At 46.2% G+C, this 23,188-nt stretch overlaps 1 protein-coding gene across 1 annotated transcript; it reads right to left on the reverse strand.

The window, feature by feature from the left end:
* Positions 1-2,817: 2,817 nt before the first annotated feature.
* On the reverse strand, positions 2,818-7,189 carry LOC147971780 (uncharacterized). The gene is made up of 2 exons (XM_087522849.1): positions 5,417-7,189; positions 2,818-2,880 (listed from the first exon to the last, which is right to left on the reverse strand). Exons 1-2 carry the CDS (start codon positions 7,187-7,189, stop codon positions 2,818-2,820), a joined length of 1,836 nt encoding a protein of 611 aa, XP_087378975.1.
* Positions 7,190-23,188: the final 15,999 nt, after the last annotated feature.

Here is a 23,188-nt window from a genome sequence, read left to right on the forward strand (position 1 = left end):
TGTTTTTTTAGAAATTTCGGAAACTATAAGACGTAATGCAAAAAAACCAAAACTAGTAAGCCGTCGGCCATTCTTTGGCCGAAGTACTACTTTTCGGCCACAGTTAGGCCGAAGTAGTACTTTTCGGCCACCCCCTGGCCGAAAAGGCACTTTTTGGTCAACTCCAGGCCGAAATAGACTTTTTGGTCTAGTCTAGACCGAAAAGTCACTTTTTGGTCAACCCTAGGCCGAAGTTGCATGGCTCATGCTGAAATGTATTTTGTCGCCACCCGTTTCCCGTCCACCCCTTCCCGCCATATGTTTCCGCCACCCGTTTCTCGCCAACCCCTCCCCGCCAATCCCTTCCCGCCTTATTTTCCCGCCAATCCCTTCCCGCCTTATTTTCCCGCCAATCCGTTCCCGCCTTATTTTCCCGCCAATCCGTTCCCGCCTTATTTTCCCGCCAATCCCTTCCCGCTTTATTTTCCCGCCAATCCCTTCCCGCCTTATTTTCCCGCCAATCCCTTCCCGCCTTATTTGCCCGCCAATCCCTTCCCGCCATACCGCAGTTATTCTTTCCCGCCATTTTCTCCTCTGTATCTATAAAACCCGCTTCAGGCGGAGGTGGATAAGCATTCCAGTGTAGTGTAGTCGAGATGTCCCATTATCCATTCGATCGTAGTTTTCACCCTGAGATGAGCAGCACTCTGCTGAGTCTAGCTACCGATTTCAGGATGGACAATTGGATAGTTCCATGGGACGAACTCACCGGTAGTGACACCATAATGAATGAGTTGGCTCACCAATTATGTAGGTCTGGGTGGCCTGAAAGGACCTATGAGGAGGTACGTCAAGAACTTCTTAGGTTGCATGAAAGGTGGAAGAAGGTGGTGGAGCCGAAGAGTGAAACTTTCAGAAGGACTGCAGAAAAGCATCCATTTTTATGGACTGAGGAGAGCGAGGACGACGATGATATCTTCATGCCGCCGCTTCCGGGTTCTGCATCGTCGAAGGGCAAGAGTTCTGCATCGTCCAAAGGAAAGAGTTCTGCATCAGCGAAGGGCAAGAGTTCTGTATCGACCAAGGGCAAGAGTTCTGCATCGACGAAGGGCAAGAGGAGCGCATCGTCGAAGGGCAAGAGGGCTGCATCAACGGAGGATGACGATGATGACTTCATGTAGTATGTAAGATGTATTCCAGTTGTACCGTTTTATTCAGATGTATTTGCATTATTAGTTTGTATTGTATTATTGTAGGGCATTATGTTCTATCTGAATTTCATTTTGTAGTATGTAAGATGTATTGCACAAGTTCAGCCGCACCGTTTAATTCAGATGTACTTGTATCTTAATTATCGGTTGTAGTCTATTTGGAAATGTAACTGAAATAAGAATGCGAATTAATAGTAATATGTCTCTCGCATACATAAAACAATATATGTCTCCTGATCACATAGAAGCAAGTGCGATAGTAACACATACATGAAGCATGTCTCATACATAAATACTGACACACAGCTGCGAATAGTCTGAAACTAACATAGATAATGAGTCATACATAGATAGATAAGCATATCACTGCGGGGGACGACGACGAGTCTGGGTCTTCCTCGGGCGAGGACCGGAAGGCGATAAGCGCTGAGGCGGTGGACGAGGCTCGCGGTAACCACGACCATAGTTAACCTCGTCTGTCACGGTCTGTGTCTCCTGCGTCGGTGGTGGTGGTGGAGTGTGAAACACTGTCTGCGAGAAGCCATAAATGTTTGTAGCTTGGTCATCATCCTCGCGGTCGCCCTCAAAGTACGAAGCACCACCACTAAGGATCGGTGACTGCTCTGAATGCATGAACGGTTGCGAATGGTTGCCGCCTACGGTAAAGTAAAATTGATACAAATGCATGAACGAAGCACCACCAGTAAGCATCAGTGACTGCTGAGAATGCAAGAACGATTACTACATTGTTCAAAAGAATGTAGTGAGTAGTGTTACCTAGATTCATCTGCTGATGCCAGGAAGAGCTCCCTGGCTGTGAAGGAGGTGGCTGATGCCAGGAAGAGCTCCCTGGCTGTGAAGGAGGTGGCTCATGCCAGGAAGAGCTCCCTGCTGTGAAGGAGGTGGCTCATGCCAGGAAGAGCTCCCTGGCTGTGAAGGAGGTGGCTCATGCCAGGAAGATCTCCCTGGCTGTGAAGGATGAGGTTCTGCACGGTGCACAGAGGGTCGTGGTTCTGAACGGTGCACAGAGGGTCGTGGTTCTGAATGCTGTACAGAGGGACGTGGAGGACGATGTGCTGGAGGAGGAAGTGCAACATCCGAAGTCCGTCTACACGTAACAGCTGCGTAAATCCCGCGTAGCTTGTCATCAAGACGCCTCAACCATGAGACGCCCTCTCGCGGTGGGATAGTTTCTCCCCTCTGAAAGCGCCGCATTAAAGCGGAAACCTCCTCTCGCGCCTGTAGTGTAAAGTCACCCTGTACACAAAGAGTGAACCAATTATATCCTTCTTGTATGATAGACACCACGAATAGACAACCAAGAGAATATGTCCAGATTAACAAAAGACTTAACATATGAGAACCAAGGCATTTACTGCGTGGTGTCTGGTTCCCACAACAGACGCAGTTGGGTACATATCGCTGGTGAGAGGGGCTTCGATCTGATCAGGAGCAGCTGATGGAACCAAGTAGATCCTCGTTGTATGCCGGTAACGCTGCAGATACAACCCGAACATTTCCCAGTTAAAGGGCCGAACCTCACCCCAGATATTTATCGCAGCGGTAGTCCATTCATCAACGTAAGGGGTAATGCTCTGAATCCAATAAGCCATGGACTTGTTTCCTCCTAGGCGACTATCCCTGAGATTGACATGCGCGATACATGATTAGGTATATTATGAATGCAGAGCTGCCAACTAAAATAGTATTAGTACTTACTTGTGCACGTGGTCTGGCAAGTGTGGAATATCTGGAATCTCAGGCTGTTGATATAGGCCGAACTGTCTCATCACCCTATGAAGAGACATATCCTCAACCGTCACGTCGAACACCAACTTGGCCTTGGTCATCCAAAAGTGCCGATCTCTAGTGCACAATCCAGAAATCCCAACTGGGTACCTCGATGATATAGCCTGAGGCGAGTATGGCTCCCAAATAACTTGATCCTCGTGCAAACTATCAAACTGCGCCATGAAGGACGGGTAGCATCCCCTAACCTGAGTATGCGCAAACTGTCTCTGTGCATGACAACAAATAAGCATTAGTAATACTATTGAATGGCAAGAAATAATTGAATTAATTGTTACTTAATATAAAAGTACCTCTCGCCGTGTCCAAACAGATCCCATAGTAGGTAAGTCGCAGATAGCAGGCACATAAGTCCCAGCTAAGTCCTCCAAACCAAAAGGTTTATCAATGTAGACATAGGGTCGTCCAATAGGGAACCTCTCGTATGACCAAAGCTGCAACAATAATGGACATCCAACAAGACTAGATTTTCTAGACTTCAACAAGCAAGCTTTGCACAGGCCTCTGTACGTAGCCGCTAACACAGCAGAACCAAAACTCCTCTGTAGAATATCCGCAGGGCAACGTGCTTCAGCTATCTCTCGTGCAATACCGATGAGTCGTGCATCGACAGTGGTCACGTGGTTCTTCGTAAACATTGTCTTGCCGAACAGCCAAAGAATATATGCCTCTAGGGACCGGTCAATCTGTGCCTCCGACAACTGAACGTCGGGATGTCCTAAAGAGACAATCTACATAGAAACGTAATAATTGTATGAACATCGGACAACTAAAAAACAACATTTGTTTAAGTGGCCGTGATGGTTACCTGAAACTGGCTCAACCATCTAAAAAGAGGTCCATGAGGATCGTTGCCTATAGCCCTAGCAGTCGGGACTGCAGCCAAAAAACGGGACTCCAGCCCAACTTAACCTACAAAATAAAGAGATTGTTAGCGGTTATGAAAAGTATATCAAACATAGTAAGTCATTATATGGTCTCCATTATAAGCACACATACCTATGAACCCATGAATCGTGTATCAGCCAGTTAGTCTTTGGGGTACGAGTGACCAACACGTCTAAGTTGTTGCCCGCTTCCGTAAGGGCGCCCCGGTGCTTTCTATCGATGTTACCGTTAAGCAACGGATACGAAGACATATCTGCAATTCAAACAACAAATCTCAGGTGCAAATAAAACATAGTACAACATATTACAAATTATAACATTGTCCTGACATATTACGAATTAAATATAGTCCTGACATATTACATATTAAAACATAGTCCTGACATATTACAAATTAAAACATAGTCCTCACATATTACAAATTAAAACATAGTCCTGACATATTACATATTAAAACCCACTACGGCACATTATATAGCTTGTGAGTTATTTCTTCCTCGTCCGCCCCTTCGGCCTCGACTGCCACGACCACGTCCGCCTCTTGCTCCTGTTGTCGCAGCCGTCGATGTGGAAGCACTCGTCGATGCGGAAGCACCATCTTTGTTCAGGTCGGGACAATATTTCATCCTATGCCCATAAGCCGCGCATAACAAACATTGTCTGGTTGCTCCACCAGCTTCAGACTGGTCCATATCGTTCCGGATGCGATGGGCCTTTCGTCTGCCCCTACTTGTTCGCCGAAGGTCTGGATGCGGGATGTATACTCTCTCACCGTCGTTTACCTTGTTGAAATTGCCGACGACTCTAAACCCTGTCATCTCGCCTGTCCAGGTGTTGAGCACTGCCTCTTTTAAATAGTATGGGGACACGAAGGATATAGCATCCAACTAAATCTGGCCACAGGCAGCCAACACATGAGAGCAAGGTAGGTGCAACAACTTCGGTTTGTTGCATGTACACTCACACATTGGATATAATTCCGTTCCAATTTTTACCTCGTGTGTCTTCACCTCATTTCCAGAACCAAAACCATCGGTAGGAAGCTGAACCTCATACCTCCTTTCTTGATTCCCTATGAGTCTGACACTGTGCTTCTTTGCTTTCTCTATCTTCTTTGCCATGTATTCCATGACACGGCTACAATAAGGTGTGTTCTGATTATCTTCAATATGCTTCTTTGCTAACTCGTGCCTTTCTCTGAAATATCTCAAAGTGCCATGGAATACAGCCTCCACAATAGCTGTGAGTGGAAATGCTCTATTCCCTCTCAGCACAAAGTTATACACCTCTGCAAGATTGGTTGTCATGTGGCCATACCTAGCTCCATGTGTGTCATGCAGCAAAGACCAATTCATTGGAGGCTCTTTCTCTATCCACTCAGAAAAATTCTTTATTGCCCTTCCCTTCTTTCTCTTAGTATTAGGAGGGTCAATTGCTGGCAAGTCACAAAGACCAACTGGCTCCTCTAGCTCCGCGATGAGTGCTGCTAATTTAACCTGATCTTCTTCCATTTTCTTTCTTGCATGGACCCGCTTCTTAGTAAACACATCTAGTTTTGACCAAATAAATTCGTATTTCCGCTGTTGGCTCTGCTTGCATAATTTTTTGAACAAGCTCATCAACCGCTTGTTCTTGAACTGTGAGAAAAAATTATCCCCAAGATGGTGCATGCACCACCGGCTCTGCAAGTCCCTCCAAGGTGTTGGTTCGTCATCTGCTGGATTACGAAGTGTCTTCACGGCCTTCAATATACCAGCATGTCTGTCATGAATGACACACACGTTTGGTCGGTCCTTCACGATGGCAATTTTCACTTGGCGGAAGAACCATACCCAGCTAAGAAAGTTCTCACCCTCCACAAATGCCATGGCAAGTGGGATGATTTGATTGTTCCCGTCCACACCAATAGCAGTCAGGATTTTCCCTCTATACTGAACGGTCAGGAATGTACCATCCACAAATATAACAGGAGGACAATGCCGGAAAGCTTCGATGCACATAGCAAAAGAGAAGAACACTCGTTCCAACACCTTGAAATCTGGTATACTCAACAACCTCATGTGTTGTACGTTCACATAAGTGCCGGGATTCCTCTCCTTCAGTATGCCCAGGAGACGGACAACATTATCATATGAGTCGAAGAACGTCCCAAACCTTTCCTCCATAGCCTTCTGCTTAGCCCTCCAAGCCTTCCCATAAGGAATGACATAATTCCATCTGACCTTCACTGCTGTCTGGATGTGTTTTGCTTCCATATCTTTCTTCTCTACTATCTCAGTATACATGAGTTGCGCAATGAGACTAGAAGTCAGGTTCGGATGCTTGACCAGCAGGTTCGTCCTCACACAATTATGTGGGACGACAATGGTGACAACCCAGTAGATGTCATACTTCGGCACGTGCCCGTGCACCTTCCCAGGACAACCTGTTACAACACATTTCACGGTATAGTTTGTTGGACTTGATATGTGTGTCTTGAAAACCCTCTGCGTAGACATAGCCCACTTTATCACAGCATACTTCAATTTTTTCTTTGTATCAAACATAGCCCCTATTTGTATTTGGTTCAGATTATACTGCCATGGAGTCTCATGGCCATCGTTCACCATAAGGCCGGTGGATATGTCCTGCTCCCATGCAGAAGGAATCGGTACCTCAACTTCATCCTCAGAATTTTCAGAATCCAGTTCCTCCACCAATCCATCCTCGTCCTCTTCCTCCATCACCCTCTGCATTTCATCCCCTTCCTCATCCCCATCAGCAAAACCAGAACCAGCTAATATTATCGAATGGCTACTCTGCCCAGTATCAGGACCACAAACATTGTGTGGCACGTAGTCTGACTGTTTCTCGGGTTGGCTACCATCCACATCTTGTGGCTGTGACCCGGATAAAACAATCTCGTTAGCCACTTCACTGCCTTGGCCGGGTTCATACCCCCTGTGGAGTTGTACGGTATTCTCCTCCTTCGGCACAGGTTGCACAAGTGCATATGGGTGGATTCTTCGGTCTCGGCAGCGTCTTAACAGGGACAACCAATGTTGGCTCCTATCTACCGGCATCAACTCCCACTTGACATTTTTACAAGATTTGGTCCACAATGCATGAATACTGACGGAACATACTTCAGGATCCAGCCCGAAACTAGTTGTCAACCAGTACTTCAATTGTCTAATGTCCAGTCTGTCCGGGTCTGCTAGTGTCATGACGCCATTTTTAAACTCGCTAAGATCAACCCCCAACTCATTATATCGAACATTACCAGCGCCGTAGTAAACATTCAGATTTACTGATTCAGACATTTTCACCTGTCAGACATTGTCATCTTCTCATTAATCACAACGAACTATGCGCTAAAATGCCTCCAAAAATATATTAACACTAAAATTCACAATATGACTTATATACACTAACTAAACTATATTAATCACAATATACACTAATATTATCCGCTACACGAATTATGCGCTAAAATGCCTCCAAAAATATATTAACACTAAAATTCACAATATACACTAATATTATCCGCTACACGAACTATGCGCTAAAATGCCTCCAAAAATATATTAACACTAAAATTCACGATATACACTAATATTATCCGCTACAGGAACTATGCGCTAAAATGCCTCCTAAATTAAATTAACACTGAAATTCACAACGAACACTAATATTATCCGCTACACGAACTATGCGCTAATATTTACATAATATTTGTGACGACGTGATTATACCTTCGAAGTGTGTGTCCGCTTCTTGCTTGCACCACCGGAGAACGACAAGGCCGCCCCCGACGACCGGAGGTTCAACTCCGGTCAGCCCCCAACCTGCTCCTCCTCACCACCTCCTCCTCTGCAGCTGCTGCTACTAGTCACCACCACCTACTACCCATCCTCCTCTCCACCATGGATCCTCCTCCCCACCATGGCTACTCCTCCCCAAACACATCAAAAACTATCCCATAGCAAAAAATAACACCGTAGGCCGGTGGGGATTGCTATGATCTACCGATTCTGTGGGTTAGATTTGCAAATGTGTGGCAAATGGAGGAGATCGGCGCGGGGGGGAGTTCTACAGAGAAGAACTGAGAGAGAGAGAAAGGGAAACGAAGAACAGAGCACAGCGCAGGGGCGAACGGGTGCTTATCCGCACCTTTTCGGCCTAGACCTGGCCGAAAACGTCTTCAGTCGAAGCCTGGCCGAAAAGGCCAGCTTCAGTCACCGGTGGGCCGAAAACGGCCCAGTTCGGCCGCCTAGCAGCCAAAGCTACTATTTTCGGCTGGGCCCCCGCCAACAGCGAGTTTTCGGCCCAAGCGCGGCCGAAAAGCCTACTTCGGCCATGGCCTAGCTGAAAACTCCCTTTTCGGCCCACTCCTGGCCGACGGGCTACTAGTTTTGCGTTTTTTTCATTCTATGCTATAGTTTCCGAAATTACTACAAAAAACATGATAGTTTTGAAAAAAAATCTTGACTCTGGAGATCCTGTGGTTCGCCCGGTTTCCGGGTCGTGGCAGGTTTGACCGCCCACGTCCGGGTCTTCCTTCAAGATTCCATGCTGGATTTGTTCATTTGGTGACAGTAGATGATCCTGCTGAGAAACACGGCGGCCTATGCCATATCTTCGGGATTTTCTCTGATGATTTTGTTTAACAGAGCTGATGGTTACTACCCGTAAAATTTCTAATCTCAATCCAGTGAACTTGAGGTTGATGCAGATTCCTTCAAAAAATTGGTCTTTTCTTCATCCGGATGCGAACTTCTCAATCCCTAGATGAAATCCCTTCAAGAACTCAACACCACCGTGCGTGGGCCCCACGGTGGGCGTCAACTGTCGTGGAATTGTCATGATAGATGTCCTTAGTGCGAGGACTTAGTCGCGAGGCCAACGCATCCATGTGGTAGCTTGAGAGGGGTTGAGCGGAATCGAGAGACGCAACACAAGACAAGGGTTTAGACAGCTTCGAGCCCCGGGAAACATCATCCGGTAATAACCCTACATGCTGTTTGTGGCTAAGTCTCATTATGATCATGAGGGAGTCGCCGGTAAGCCGGCTCTTTGTGTGTAGCCCTAGAGATTATTTTCTGTCCCTCTTTGGGGAGCCCTGCCCCTCCTTATATATGTTGAAGGGGCGGGTTACATGTGGAGCCCTAGTAGGACTAAGACTAGTCTATCCTTTTTACAAGTTGAATACAGGTCCGGGTCTTGCTTCCTCGTAAAGGAAACATTCGTCATCCCTTTCCTCTTAAGCCGGCCAACCAGAGTATAAGCGGGCCTGCTTGGCCTTGGGTCTTGTCGTCCGTCTGATCCGCCCGCCGGGTCTCCAGTGAGTCATAATGTCCAGGCGGGTTACATGTAAACTGCCATGTCCGAGCGGATCGCTAGTGAGTCGCCAAGCTCCAGCCAGGTCCTCTGGTGAGTCGCCAAGTCCGGCCAGGTCATGATTCCGGCCGGGTCATACCGCGGGGTATATCCCCGACAGTATGGGATAAAGAGGACTTGGTGCTTTAATGCTATGGTTGGGTTTTACCTTAATGATCTTTAGTAGTTGCGGATGCTAGCTAGAGTTCCAATCATAAGTGCATATGATCCAAGTAGAGAAAGTATGTTAGCTTATGCCTCGCTCTCATATAAAATTGCAATAATGATTACCGGTCTAGTTATCGATTGCCTAGGGACAAATAACTTTCTCGTAACAAAAAGCTCTTTACTAAACCTAACTTAGTTGTGTCTTTATCTAAACAGCCCCTACTTTTTATTTACTTACTCTTTATTATCTTGCAAACCTACCCAACAACACCTATAAAATACTTTTAGTTTCATACTTGTTCTAGGTAAAGCGAACGTCAAGCGTGCGTAGAGTTGTATCAGTGGTCGATAGAACTTGAGGGAATATTTGTTCTACCTTTAGCTCCTCGTTGGGTTCGACACTCTTGCTTATCGAAAACTATTGCGATCCCCTATACTTGTGGGTTATCACACGTCCCGTCCCCGTCTTCATCGCCGTTGATCGCCCGCGTCGATCTCATCGCCTGCACCACCATGGTGAGCCTCTTGTTCTTATCTTCTTTTGAAAGAAAAAAATTCTTACTTTAGATAGATACTTGTCTAATTTTCTTACTTTTCTTATTGGTTGTTATTATGTAGTGCGATGGTTTTGGTATCCGCCCCCGTTGGCCCTCGCCCTGTCTATGATTCGGATGTGGTATATATTATCTTTTATAACTATTTGGTTCATTTATTGTTTATGACAATTATGCCCATGAAGTTGACATAGATTTTATTTATCTAGGAGGTAGTTGAAACGGAAATTCCAACTGACCCTATTGTGGAGAGATTAAATTTAGTTGAAGAAGAAAACAATTATTTGAAGGAAAAAATAAAAAATTGAGGAGGAGGAGAAGATGATATTGGAGTGTTGCATGTTGCGGATGTCGTCGATGATCACAAGATCAAGATGGATGCAATGCGGTTGAAGATTAGAAAGATTAGAAAATATGCCATTCATACCGAGGCTTGGTATCATTATGCCGTTGGATCAATTGTTACCTTGGTTGTGATTATGATCGCATGTGTTGTTGCATTGAAAGGTTTTACATAGTTCAATGTATGGTTTAACTAGATGCTCTGGAGAGCTATATGTTGTTCAATGAGAACTATGTATGTACTTTGGTTTTAATGTGATGATGAACTTCTATTAATTTGGTCACTTATCTATTCATGATGTTCTGTAATGGTTTTTGAAACACTTAGTTATATATAATACACGCAGATGAACCGACAATGGATGTACGGTGACAGACACACCTCCGAGTACATTAAGGGCGTGCATAATTTTCTCGAAGTGGCTGAGGCGAACAAGATGAATGGTTTTATGTGTTGTCCATGCCCTAATTGTGGGAATACGAAGTCTTACTCTGACTGGAAAATCCTTCACACCCACCTACTTTATAAGGGTTTCATGCCACACTATAATGTTTGGACGAAGCACGGAGAAATAGGGGTTATGATGGAAGACAACGAAGAAGAAGAGGACGATGACAACTATGTGCCCCCTGAATACGGTGATGCTGCAATGGGGGGAGCTGCTGAAGATCAAGAGGAACCAGACGATGTGCCCCATGATGATGATCTCTGCCAGGTCATTGTTGATGCAAGGACACAGTGCGAAAGTCAAAAGGAGAAGCTGAAGTTCGATCGCATGTTAGAGGATCACAGAAAAGGGTTGTACCCAAATTGCGAAGATGGCAACACAAAGCTCGGTACTGTACTAGAATTGCTGCAGTGGAAGGCAGAGAATGCTGTGTCTGACAAAGAATTTGAGAAGCTACTGAAAATATTGAAGAAGAAGCTTCCAAACGATAACTAATTGCCCGACAGTACGTACGCAACAAAGAAGGTCGTATGCCCTCTAGGATTGGAGGTGCAGAAGATACATGCATGCCCTAATGACTACATCCTCTGCCGCGGTGCACACGAGGATTTGAATGCATGCCTGGTATGGGGTGCATTGCGGTATAAGATCAGACGAGATGACCATGGTTATGTTGACGGCGAGCCCCCACGAAGAGGGTTCCTGCGAAGGTGATGTGGCATGCTCCTATAATACCGTGGTTGAAACATCCGTTCAGAAACGAAGAGCATGCCAAGTTGATGTGATGGCACAGAGAGGACCATAAGAAAGACAGGAAGTTGAGAGCACCCGCTGACGGGTCACAGTGGAGAAAAATTGAGAGAAATTACTGGGCTGAGTTTGCAGGTGGCCCAAGGAACATCCTCCGCGCGTCCCCGTCCCCGCGCCCAGCCCAATCGCCGCCCGCGCCCCGCGCCGCCCCGACGCCGTCGCCGCGCGCCACCCCGCGCCGTCGCCGTGACCTCCCCGCGCAGCCCCGACACCGTCGCCGCCCCCCGTCGCCCCGACGCCGTCGCCGCCCCGCGCCACCGCTACCCGGGCACCGCCGCGCCGCCCCACGGTCCGGCGGCCTTCCGATGTTTTTTTCATATATGTGATGATGTTGATATGATGTTTTTTTCATATCATGTTCATATGATGTTTTTTTCATATGATGTTTTTTCATATATGTATTAATTTTTTATTTAGGTTGTTAATTAGTAGATATCGATTTTAGGTTAGTGCATTTTAGGTTAGTGTAGAGGAAAAAGTAAAATAAGGAAAAGGAAGAAAAGGGGAAGAAGGAAGAAGGAAGAAGAAGAAGGAAAAGAAGGAGTGGAAAAAGGAAAATAAGAAGAGGATGAAGGAGAAGAAGAAAGGATAAGAAGAGGAGAGGAGAAAAAATAAGTAGAGAAAAAAAGAAGAAAAAGAGGAGAAGAAGAAAAATAGAATTATTCTATTTTTTCTTCTTCTCCTCTATTCCTTTATTCTTCGATCTTTTTTCCTCTTCTAACATGAGGGTGGGGGGTCGATATACCCCCTCCCCGATAACTTCGACATGAGGGGGGGTCGCCGAGGGTTCGAGGGGCGAGGGTCGGGAACTATAGGGTAGAGGTTCGAGGGTCACCGAGGGTTCGAGGGGCGAGGGTCGGGAACTAGAGTAGAGGTTCGAGGGTCACCGAGTGTGGCACGCAGGCTCAGAGCGACCAGTTTACCCTTCATTGCCAGCCCAGAGACCCTGTCTTTTGGCAACACACAACATCTTGGTACAGAAAGACAACCGCTTTATTGATGCTAGCGGCTCAGAGTTTATATTACAATAGATGTCGAGGCCGAGCAGCACGCACGGTGCGGCTGAACAATATGTACATTATTTAGTGAACATAAAGGGGCCTCGATCATAACAACTACGCGGCAGTGGAACAACGTCATAGCGGAAACTCCATATCACAGGGACACCGATGTGGACACGATCTAGACTCGAGCAGCACTCCTTTCCAACGTGACTTTCCTGAAATCTGGCATGACGCGTCAGATCATTACATTGAATGTACTTGCAAGCTCACAACAAGCATAATCATAATGACAAACAATATCATGATATTTAACCAATTAATAATGCAATAATGTTCCAACATGCTGTGCTCATGCTCTTGGGATAAACATCCCTCGGTACCGCCTTACCAATCGTGATCGTTCTCGGATCACCACCAAACCACTATCGTGGTTTTAACCAGAGTAACTTGTGATCCTTACATCGATCACCACCAAAGTAACTTGTGATCCTTACGGCGATCACCACCAAAGTAACTCGTGATCCTTACGGCGATCACCACCAAAGTAACTTGTGATCCTTACGGCGAGCACCACCAAACCACCATCGTGGTCTTGAACATCTCGATGGCCTTTCAGCCATCATCTTCAGTGCAATGATCATAACTTAGTGTGCATGTTTATTAAACGTTGACTCATGGTGGGACCTACTACGAGTTGTCCGTAACCGTGGACTCGGATATCGATAGATTATACACTCTGGAGAGGTAGCACACTGTACCCACACCTCAGAACCCATGGCCTCGCACTCCCATTCGGGTGGACCAACGACATTCCAACGAAACCCTTCCATTGCCATGACACTCTCCCGGCCACTCCGACCCAATCCCCAATGGGCTAGTCTTGGGTGGCCCCGTGTCTACCAAATACACACCGACCACCGTCGTGGCCAAAACTTCCCTCACGGGGACCGGTACCAAGAATCTCAAACAGGGGCACACAAGGTTATGCCGGCTTACCAGGCCAGGGTAAGCACGCCCATAACCTTCCCTAGTTGGAGGCACCGACGAGAGGCATGTCAATGGACCAAATCAAGGCCTTTCCACAACTGCAAATGTGGTTGCACTGGGAAAATCTCGATTCAGTGGCACCATGAACCAGTCAATGATATATTTAGGTTGAGTTATATTCAGGTTCAACTTAAAAGGAGAATGACCAGTGTCATAGGATGCCATGAAATGCAATACTACACATGCATCACATAATACGAAAATGACTGATGTCAACCATATTCACACTAAACACAAGCATCAACAACTTATATTACTTTCCTGGTCTTACTTTAACCATATATTTTGCAGCAAGCAATATTATTTTCTCATGTAAGAATATAACTCCGATTAATGCCTCACATGCATAGCAAAGTTTCTACTATCATCATCGCAAGCAAATCCTAATTTCTTTACCAATCAAGTTAGGTTCAAACATTCTGTAAATTAGGTAAATTGTCTAAACAAGCACTTAACAGGATATTTTCTAGCAAATTTAACCATTTTTATTTATGTAAGAAAATAACTTTAATCCATCATCCACATGCATAACAAATCATTTTATCATCACCACAATTATATCTTAGCTTCTTTACCAACTAAGCTAGTTTCAAGGTTCTATAAATCAAGCATAATACCAACACACACTTAACAGAATATGAATAACATAATAGTTATTTAAAGGCATGGATTAATCCTATCATTCAAGTAAGAAAATCATCAATATTGAAAATGGCACCATGAAAATGTTGTTGTGGCTTGCCTTAGGGCATATGAGGTTCACAAGCCTTCTGGTGATCCTCAAGACAAGCATCACCCTCTGAAAATAATTTTAAACACAAGAAAAAAAATATCAAGAACTCTTCTGAAAATCACCAGAAATTCTAAACAGCTCAAAAAAAATCTCATTTTTGGTGAGCTGTTAGATTTCTTTGCAAAGAACAATATGCAAAAAGAATAAATTCATTTGGACTTATGGTTGAAAAGTTATGGCTGTTTGAAGCTCTCTGGAATTGAATTAAGTTTGAATTTAAATAAACAAACTAGGGGGGTGACATCGAAGGCATAAAGCCTCAGTGCGCCACCACTCGTACCGCTTCGCGCGCGTACAGAGTGGCTGACTAGCGGGCCCCGCTAGTCAGTTGAGAAGGAGGGGAAGAAGGAAATAGAGGGAGTCGTAGCTCCGCCAGAGCTCTCGCCGATGACGAGGACTCCTTGGCCAAAACGAGAGGGAGGGATGGAAAGAGGAGACGGTGGCGCACCTGCCCGTACCTGTAGCGTGGATAGGGGTGGTCGGACGGTGTCAGAATCAACCTCGCAAGCGGAGGTAGAACACGGTGGTCGCCGGTGATGAAGAAGACGGCGAGTAGAGGCAACTCCAGGGGCTCTAGGTGGACGGGATGGCTTCACCAGAGAGAGGCGGAGGCCCTGGAAGTGTTTCCCTGGCCTGGGATGGGCTGGAGCTACCGCGGCGACCATAGGGGATCGCCAGCGAGCTCGAGCTCGAGGATGGCTGCCCGCGGCTTGCCCTGCCGGGCTATAGCTTCCTACTCGCTTGTGGGTTGTGTGGGAGTGGTGGATGGTGCTCGAGGAGGCTGGGGGTGGCTCCATTTATAGGCGAGCGGAGAGGGGGGTTCGGGCTCCGCCGGTGGACACCTGTCCACGGCACCCAGGGACGAGCGGCGTCAGTGAGAGGAAGAGAAGGCGACGCAGCTCACACGGTAACTGTGGGCGAGCGAGGACGAGCAGAGGAGTGATGGGAAGGCGACGAGCATAGTGCACACCGCACTGTTGGGTTGGCCAGACCGCGCCCGTGCTCGCTGCGGCGAGCTCCGGCGTCGGCGAACGCCAGGGAGGAGTTAAGGATGTTGAGACGAAGATGGTGGCGAAGTTTGGCATGCTATGGCAGCCTGGGGAAGCGAGCACGCGCGAATAGAGCATTCGGCGGCACTCAGAGCGCGTCGACACGCATGCCAGCACCCCTGGACGAACGCGGTCACCGCGTGGACTATGACATCAGGCTGAGCTAAGCCTAAACTTCATGTATGGCGTGTTGTTCATGGTAGATTGAGAGGTTACCACGCTTTGGTTTGGATCCAGGTGCAGTAGAGAAGTTTTTACATGCCAGGTAAGTTTCTGGTCAGTAACTTTGAGAGGTTACTGAGGTCAAATGGCTGGGAGTTGGAGGATGTGCTTTGGAGGTTAGCCATGAGTTACTAAGGTGAAGATGCACAAGAAAAACCACGCACAATGGAGCAAGTAAAATGGTAGTTGCTGTTGAAACCACCATTTCTGTCCAGAACAGAAAATATTTTCTGTAGCAAAAATATTCCAAAAAGTGTTGAAATATTTTTGCTTAGGAAGGTGCTCTAGGGTTCAAAGAATATTTGTGAATTATCTCCGATTTTTCCGAGCCATAAAAATTAGGGTTGCTTTGGAGCATAGTGATCTAGCTAGGGGTTTTGAGAGAGAAATGAATATTTTTCATTTAAGAAAAATATTGCAATGATTATTTTGGGGTGGATCAGAAGGGGAATGATGATAAGGGAGGGAAATGAAGCACTTGGGTGAAAGCCAAGGGTACCCAAGTGTTTAAGTCCATATAAAAAGATTCAAAAACTCCAAGTTTCAAATTGAACCCAAAACAAAATCAAGCAAATGAGAGAGGGCAAAAATCAGGCTGCCACAAACCTCCCCCACTTAGAATGAATCTCGTCGTCGAGATTCGGTTGCTTGGGAAAACCACTCTGGATAATGAGTCCTTAGGAATCCTTCCCGCTCCCAAGTTGATTCTGGCTTAGTGTGATGCTCCCACTGAACTTAATAAAATTTTCTTACTTTACTGCGAGTGACCCTTTCCATCCGATCCAAAATTCTAAATGGTCTCTCTTCATAAGTTAAATAATTTGCCAACTCTACCTCAGCCATAGCGGTCCTTTTCTCAGGCGGGGATATGCATCGTCTCAATTGTGAAACATGAAACATGTTGTGCACGTCTGTCAATTCAGCGGGTAGTTCCAATTGATATGCAACAGTACCCACTCGAGACATAACCGGGAATGGACCAATAAATCTGGGTGCCAACTTTCCACGGGTCTAAAATCTCTTGACTCCTTTCATAGGAGTGACTCGGAGGTATACGTGCTCTCCGGGTTCAAAACTGACCTGCCGGTGCTTTGCATCATAATAACTCTTCTGTCGAGATTTGGCCAATTGTAATCTGTCTCTGATTTCCTTAACTTGTTTCTCAGCTTCCATCATGAGGCCTGTTCTGAAGATATGGCTATCTCCAGTTTGAGACCAATTTAAAGGAGTGCGACACTTACGGCCATACAAAGCTTCATACGGTGACATCTTTAGACTGGTCTGGAAGCTGTTGTTATAGGAAAACTCGGCATATGGCAAGCAGACTTCCCATTTAGGTCCTTGAGCTAAAGCACAGGCTCGCAACATATCTTCGACTATTTGATTTACCCGCTCTGTCTGTTCATCGGTCTGAGGATGATAAGCAATACTATATTTCAGCGCTGTCCCCAAGGCTTGATGGAGATGGGACCAAAAAGCGGAGGTGAATAGGGAACATCGGTCGGAAGTGATAGTTCGGGGTACTCCATGCGGACTGACGATTCTGGATACATACAGCTGTGCAAGTTGATCTGCTCGATATCTGGTGCTGATCGGAATGAAGTGAGCAACGTTGGTTAAGGTGTCCACTATGACCCAGATTGCATCATTTCCTCGCTGAGTCTTAGGCAATCCCGTAATGAAATCCATACAAACGTCATCCCATTTCCATTGCGAAACCGACAGCGGTTGGAGGAGTCCGACTGGCTTCTGATGCTCTGCCTTCACCTTGTTGCATATGTCGCAACAGACGACAAAATAGGCAATATCTTTCTTCATTCCCTCCCACCAGAATATTTGTCTAAGGTCCTCATACATTTTTGTACCTCCCGGGTGAATGGAATATGAGGATTCGTGTGCTTCCGACAGGATTTTATTCTTTAAGTCTGGCTGGTTGGGTACACAAATCCATATACAGAATCAGAGGGTACCGAATTTGTCCTTGGAGAAGTTTGGGGTCTGCCCTGCCATCGGGCTCTTGGCACGAATATGTAGTTTGATGTCAGCTGTCTGGGCCTTTCGGATCTCTTCCTCGAGTGTGGGGGTAACTTCCAAAGTATTAGTGAGGCCAGCATCCACTTTGACCAGGTTGAGCTGAGCGATCGACTCTTGGAGTTTGGGAGGCAAGGATTTCAATATGGCATTTAAGCTGACAGGCTTTCGACTGCAGGCATCGGCAACCACGTTGGCCTTACCCGGGTGATAATTTATTCCAAGATCATAATCCTTGACCAACTCTAGCCATCTTCGTTGACGGAGATTTAAATCCGGCTGAGTAAATATGTATTTAAGGCTCTTGTGATCGGTAAAAATTTGGCACCTTTTTCCAATGAGGTAGTATCTCCAAATTTTTAGCGCATGAACCACCGCAGCCAATTCCAAATCATGAGTAGGCTAATTTCCCTCGTGAGGTCGTAGCTGTCACGATGCATATGCTACTACCTTGCTGTCTTGCGTAAGTACGCAACCAAGGCCTTGCCTGGAGGCGTCACAATACACATCAAAGCTGCGATAAATGTCTGGGAGAGTCAACACTTGTGCGATTGTCAGCCATATCTTTAGCTCTTTGAAACTTTGCTCACAGTCCTCCGTCCATTCAAACTTCTTATCCTTTTTGAGTCGCTCTGTCATGGGTTTAGCAATCTTGGAAAACCCTTCGATGAAATGACGGTAATATCCAGCTAATCCGAGAAAACTCCGGATCTGTGTCACTGTCATGGGCGGCAGTCAGCCGAGCACATCCTTTAATGTGCTCGGGTCCACGGCTATACCTTCGGCGGATAGTACATGTCCGAGAAACCCATCTTGCTTGAGCCAAAACTCACATTTACTGAATTTGGCGTAAAGCTGATGGTCGCGGAGTCGTTGTAGCACTACTCGAAGGTGATCCTTGTGCTCGTCTTCACCCTTGGAGTAAATGAGGATGTCATCGATGGAGACTACGACAAATTTGTCGAGGAAGTCCATGAATACTTTGTTCATCATATGCATGAAGAAAGCAGGGGCATTGGTGAGACCAACGGACATCACGATATATTCATAAAGACCGTACCGAGTAGTGAATCCGGTCTTAGGAATATCTTCCTTTTTAATCTTAAGCTGATGATATTCGGTCCGTAAATCGATCTTAGAGAATACTTTAGCCCCACTGAGCTGATCAAACAAATCATAAATCCTTGGCAGCGGGTATTTATTTTTTATGGTGACCTGATTCAGCTAGCGGTAATCTACGCACATGCGGAGACTGCCATCCTTTTTCTCCACAAAAATAGCGGGTGATCCCCACGGTGAAGAGCTGGGACAAATATATCATTTCTGGAGCAGTTCATCAAGCTGTTTCTTTAGCTCCACTAATTCTGATGAGAGCATTCAGTAATACTTCTTATATAACGGTGCAGCTCCGGGCACAAGATCTATTGCAAATTCCAGTTCTCGGTCTGGTGGCATGCCTGGCAGTTCTTCTGGAAATACATCAGGGTACTCGCTGACCACAGGAATTAGTTCCAACTTAGCCACAGTGGTGAAATCCAATTCTTGCTTGGGTATTTTCTTGCGAGCATATAATTTGGTAGTCTGCCCGTTCAGACTGGTCAAAGTGACTTCTCGTGTTGCGCAGTTTATACAAACTTGATATTGGGTCAACCAATTCATACCCAATATAATGTCCAACTTTTCAGACTCAATAAGTATCAGAGAGGTTGGAAAGTAGACTCCGTTGATATTGATTTCCAAATCGTGGCAGACCATGTTGCTCTTGATTAGATATCGCGGGGTTTGTACCAGCATATTTTTGCCCAAAAGTGTACAAGGAAATTTGTTTTAGGCAGCAAAACTCCAAGAAATAAAAGAATGGGAAGCCCCAGAGTCAAATAAAATTACGGGAGGTATGTCATTAATAGAAAACATACCAATGACGACTTCGGGGTTCTCTTGTGCTTTGTCAGCTGAGATAAGATGCACGTACCCAGTAATGTTTTGCTGGGTCAGGCATGACTCTATAAACTTGACTCATGGCCTGAATGGGGCATCCGCCTTGTTGTTCTTGGGGAACTGTTTGGCATAATGCCCGTTCTGCCCACAATTGAAGAACGAATTATTGCGCTGACGCTCCTCACGTATTGGGTTGGTCACGACATTCTTGACTTGAGTAGTGGTCTTGTTAACATTCTGTTGCCAATTGGGCTTGTATTCCACCTGAGTCTGTTGCAAGGTTCGAGCCTTTTGCATTGGTTGCCCATCCTTCTTTGGCTCAAACTTACGCTTGTTGTCGTTGTTGTTGGCAGGCCAATTATCTGATACAAGCTTGTGCTCCCGTTCAGCAATGAAAGCCTTGTTCACAAAAGTTTGGAAATCTTGGAAATCAAACATACTAAGAGTACACCCGAGTTGCGGATTTAAGACTCCAAGAAATCTGTCAATCTTCCTTTCCTCGATGGCCACATCATAAAGGGAGTAACGGGCCAGATGATTAAATTTTTGCAAATATTCCCCCACAGACTGATTTCCTTGGACGAGTGCAAGAAATTCACGCTACTTAATGTTCATAACTCCAGTAGGGATATGATATTTCCGGAACTGATCCTTAGGTTTTTCCTAGGTGATTTCTTCATCAGCAGGCCACATGGCCTTTGCATTTTCCCACCATATGGCAGCAGTGCCTTCAAGGTAATGAGTTGTAAATGGAACTTTACCATTTTCTTCAGTACGAGCAATCTCAAGCTTTTTCTCAATGGTACGCAACCAATCGTCTGCATCCAATGGGTCAACAATCTGACTGAAACTGGGTGGCTTGGTCCTTTGAAAATCTGACAACTTTGAGTAATGACCGTTCTGATTTCCATTCTGTCCAACCATAGCTTGCACACTTCTTAATATTTCAAGAAGATCATTGTTCCTTCTTTCCTCAAACATACACAAAATTTGCTCGGTGGAGGGTGGATTTGGCGGTGGAGGCGGTGGCAGAACGTACGGCTGGGGAGAATGTCCTACCTGTCGTGCGGAACGACGAACAGGAGTTCCCTCACGGACATTGCTACTGCTGCCTCCCCGCGTCATCCTATTGTGGATTTTTCCCAAGACAACGCAATCGAGATGAGAAACATCCAAGAATAAATTTGGGGAAAAGCCAGCGACAAATCCCAGAAGAAAACAAAAGAGCGAAGAAAATACAGCGAATAAAGTCCCAACATAATTATACATAGACTCATACATGAAAGATAAACAACATGACAGGTTCAACTACTCTCATACATGCAACGAAACATCATGACTCGTACGGCTACATCCGTACATTATCTTGACGACTGCGAATACTCCGAGGTACTACTGCTCTACTGGTGCTGCGGTGTCCTCCCCTGAAGCGGACTCGGATCCTGAACTGACGTGGTTAATGGTAACCTCCCGGTTAAAGGTAACACGACGACATTGCCTCGAGGGCTCTCCCTCCGGGGCAGGGGCAGTGTCGGTGTCAAAATTGGTGGATCTCGGGTAGGGGGTCCCGAACTATGCGTCTAGGCCGGATGGTAACAGGAGGCAGGGGACACAATGTTTTACCCAGGTTCGAGCCCTCTTGATGGAGGTAAAACCCTACGTCCTGCTTGATTAATATTGATGATATGGGTAGTACAAGAGTAGATCTACCACGAGATCAGAGAGGCTAAACCCTAGATGCTAGCCTATGGTATGATTGTATGTTATGATTGTTGTCCTACGGACTAAAACCCTCCAGTTTATATAGACACCGGAAGGGGCTAGGGTTACACAAGGTCGGTTACAAAGGAGGAGATATCCATATCCGTATTTCCTAGCTTGCCTTCCACGCCAAGTAGAGTCCCATCCGGACACGAGACGAAGTCTTCAATCTATCTTCATAGTCTAACAGTCCGGCCAATGGAGATATTCCGGCTGTCCGGAGACCCCCTAATCCAGGACTCCCTCAGTAGCCCCTGAACCAGGCTTCAATGACAATGAGTCCGGCGCGCAGTATTGTCTTCGGCATTGCAAGGCGGGTTCCTTCTCCGAATACATCACAAAAGAATTTGAATACAAGGATAGTGTCCGACCCTGCAAAATAAGTTCCATATACCACCGTAGAGAGAATAATATTTTCGCAAATCTAATTTGCTGACTTGTTTTGGCAGCATGACATTATGTCATGGCCCGGTGATTATTCGAACCGTTTTTCTTCAACCAGCTCCACACATAACGCGAGGCGGTTTATTGACACGTCTTGTCAAAGCAGAGATCGTGTTCCCCTAATTACGGGATTCTCATTAATACGGTCATGGGTAACCCAACCGTGTCTAGGACTGATAGATTATAGGCAAGTCCCAAACGGCTACGGAGAGGATGCTTGATATTCACCCTCTTTATAAAGGGATAAGTGAGGGAGTCCTGGATTAGGGGGTCTCCAGACAGCCGGACTATATCCTTTGGCCGGACTGTTGGACTATGAAGATACAAGATTGAAGACTTCGTCTTGTGTCCGGATGGGACTCTACTTGGCGTGGAAGGCAAGCTAGGCAATACAGATATGAATATCTCCTCCTTTGTAACCGACCTTGTGTAACCCTAACCCTCTCCGGTGTCTATATAAACCGAAGGGTTTTAGTCTGTAGAAACACATACAATCATACCATAGGCTAGCTTCTAGGGTTTACCCTCTCTGATCTCGTGGTAGATCTACTCTTGTACTAACCATATCATCAATATTAATCAAGCAGGACGTAGGGTTTTACCTCCATCAAGAGGGCTCGATCCTGGGTAAAACATCGTGTCCCCTGCCTCCTGTTACCATCCGGCCTAGACGCATAGTTCGGGACCCCCTACCCGAGATCTGCCGGTTTTGACACCGACATTGGTGCTTTCATTGAGAGTTCCGCTGTGCTGTCGCCACCAGGAAGGATGTCTCATCCCGTCTTTAAAGACGGCACTGTTGCTAAAGGAGCTTTGGCTGTCGGCCAAACTCTCCGGCTAGGTGGTTTTCTTATGACCGTCTGTTCGGCCGCTGCCCCGACGATGACTTCTCGGGTCATCGAAAGAAATCTTCACGTCAACTCGGAACTCGCCAAGCAGTTAGATCCAATGGAGCTCTCTTCCCTAAACGATCTCCTGGATCGCATCGCCACCCTGGGAGTCGCTACAGACTACGATCAGATTGGGCCTAAACCCGATCTGAGAGAGATCAACTCTCCCCAGGTCACCCATCACGTTGCAGTGGTGGAGGAACAATGCGGCAACCCTTCATCTATCTTAAGGACTAGCTATGTATGGATTCCCAATCCCTCCAAGCCGGATACCCGCGGAGGGGAGGACGTCACTCAAGGCCTGAACCTAGAGTTAGGCAGCGGGCTAGATTTATCGGAAAACATCCAAGAATCCAAACTTCCGAGTTCGGAATCTCCTTGGCCCCTGAGTCTCAGATTGGGTGAGGATTCGGGCTCAATTAAACCCACCCACCCAAACAT

The sequence above is a fragment of the Triticum urartu genome, chromosome 5A, assembly GCF_056163025.1.
Source record: "Triticum urartu cultivar PI428250 chromosome 5A, HENAU_Tu73, whole genome shotgun sequence".
NCBI lineage: Eukaryota > Viridiplantae > Streptophyta > Magnoliopsida > Poales > Poaceae > Triticum > Triticum urartu.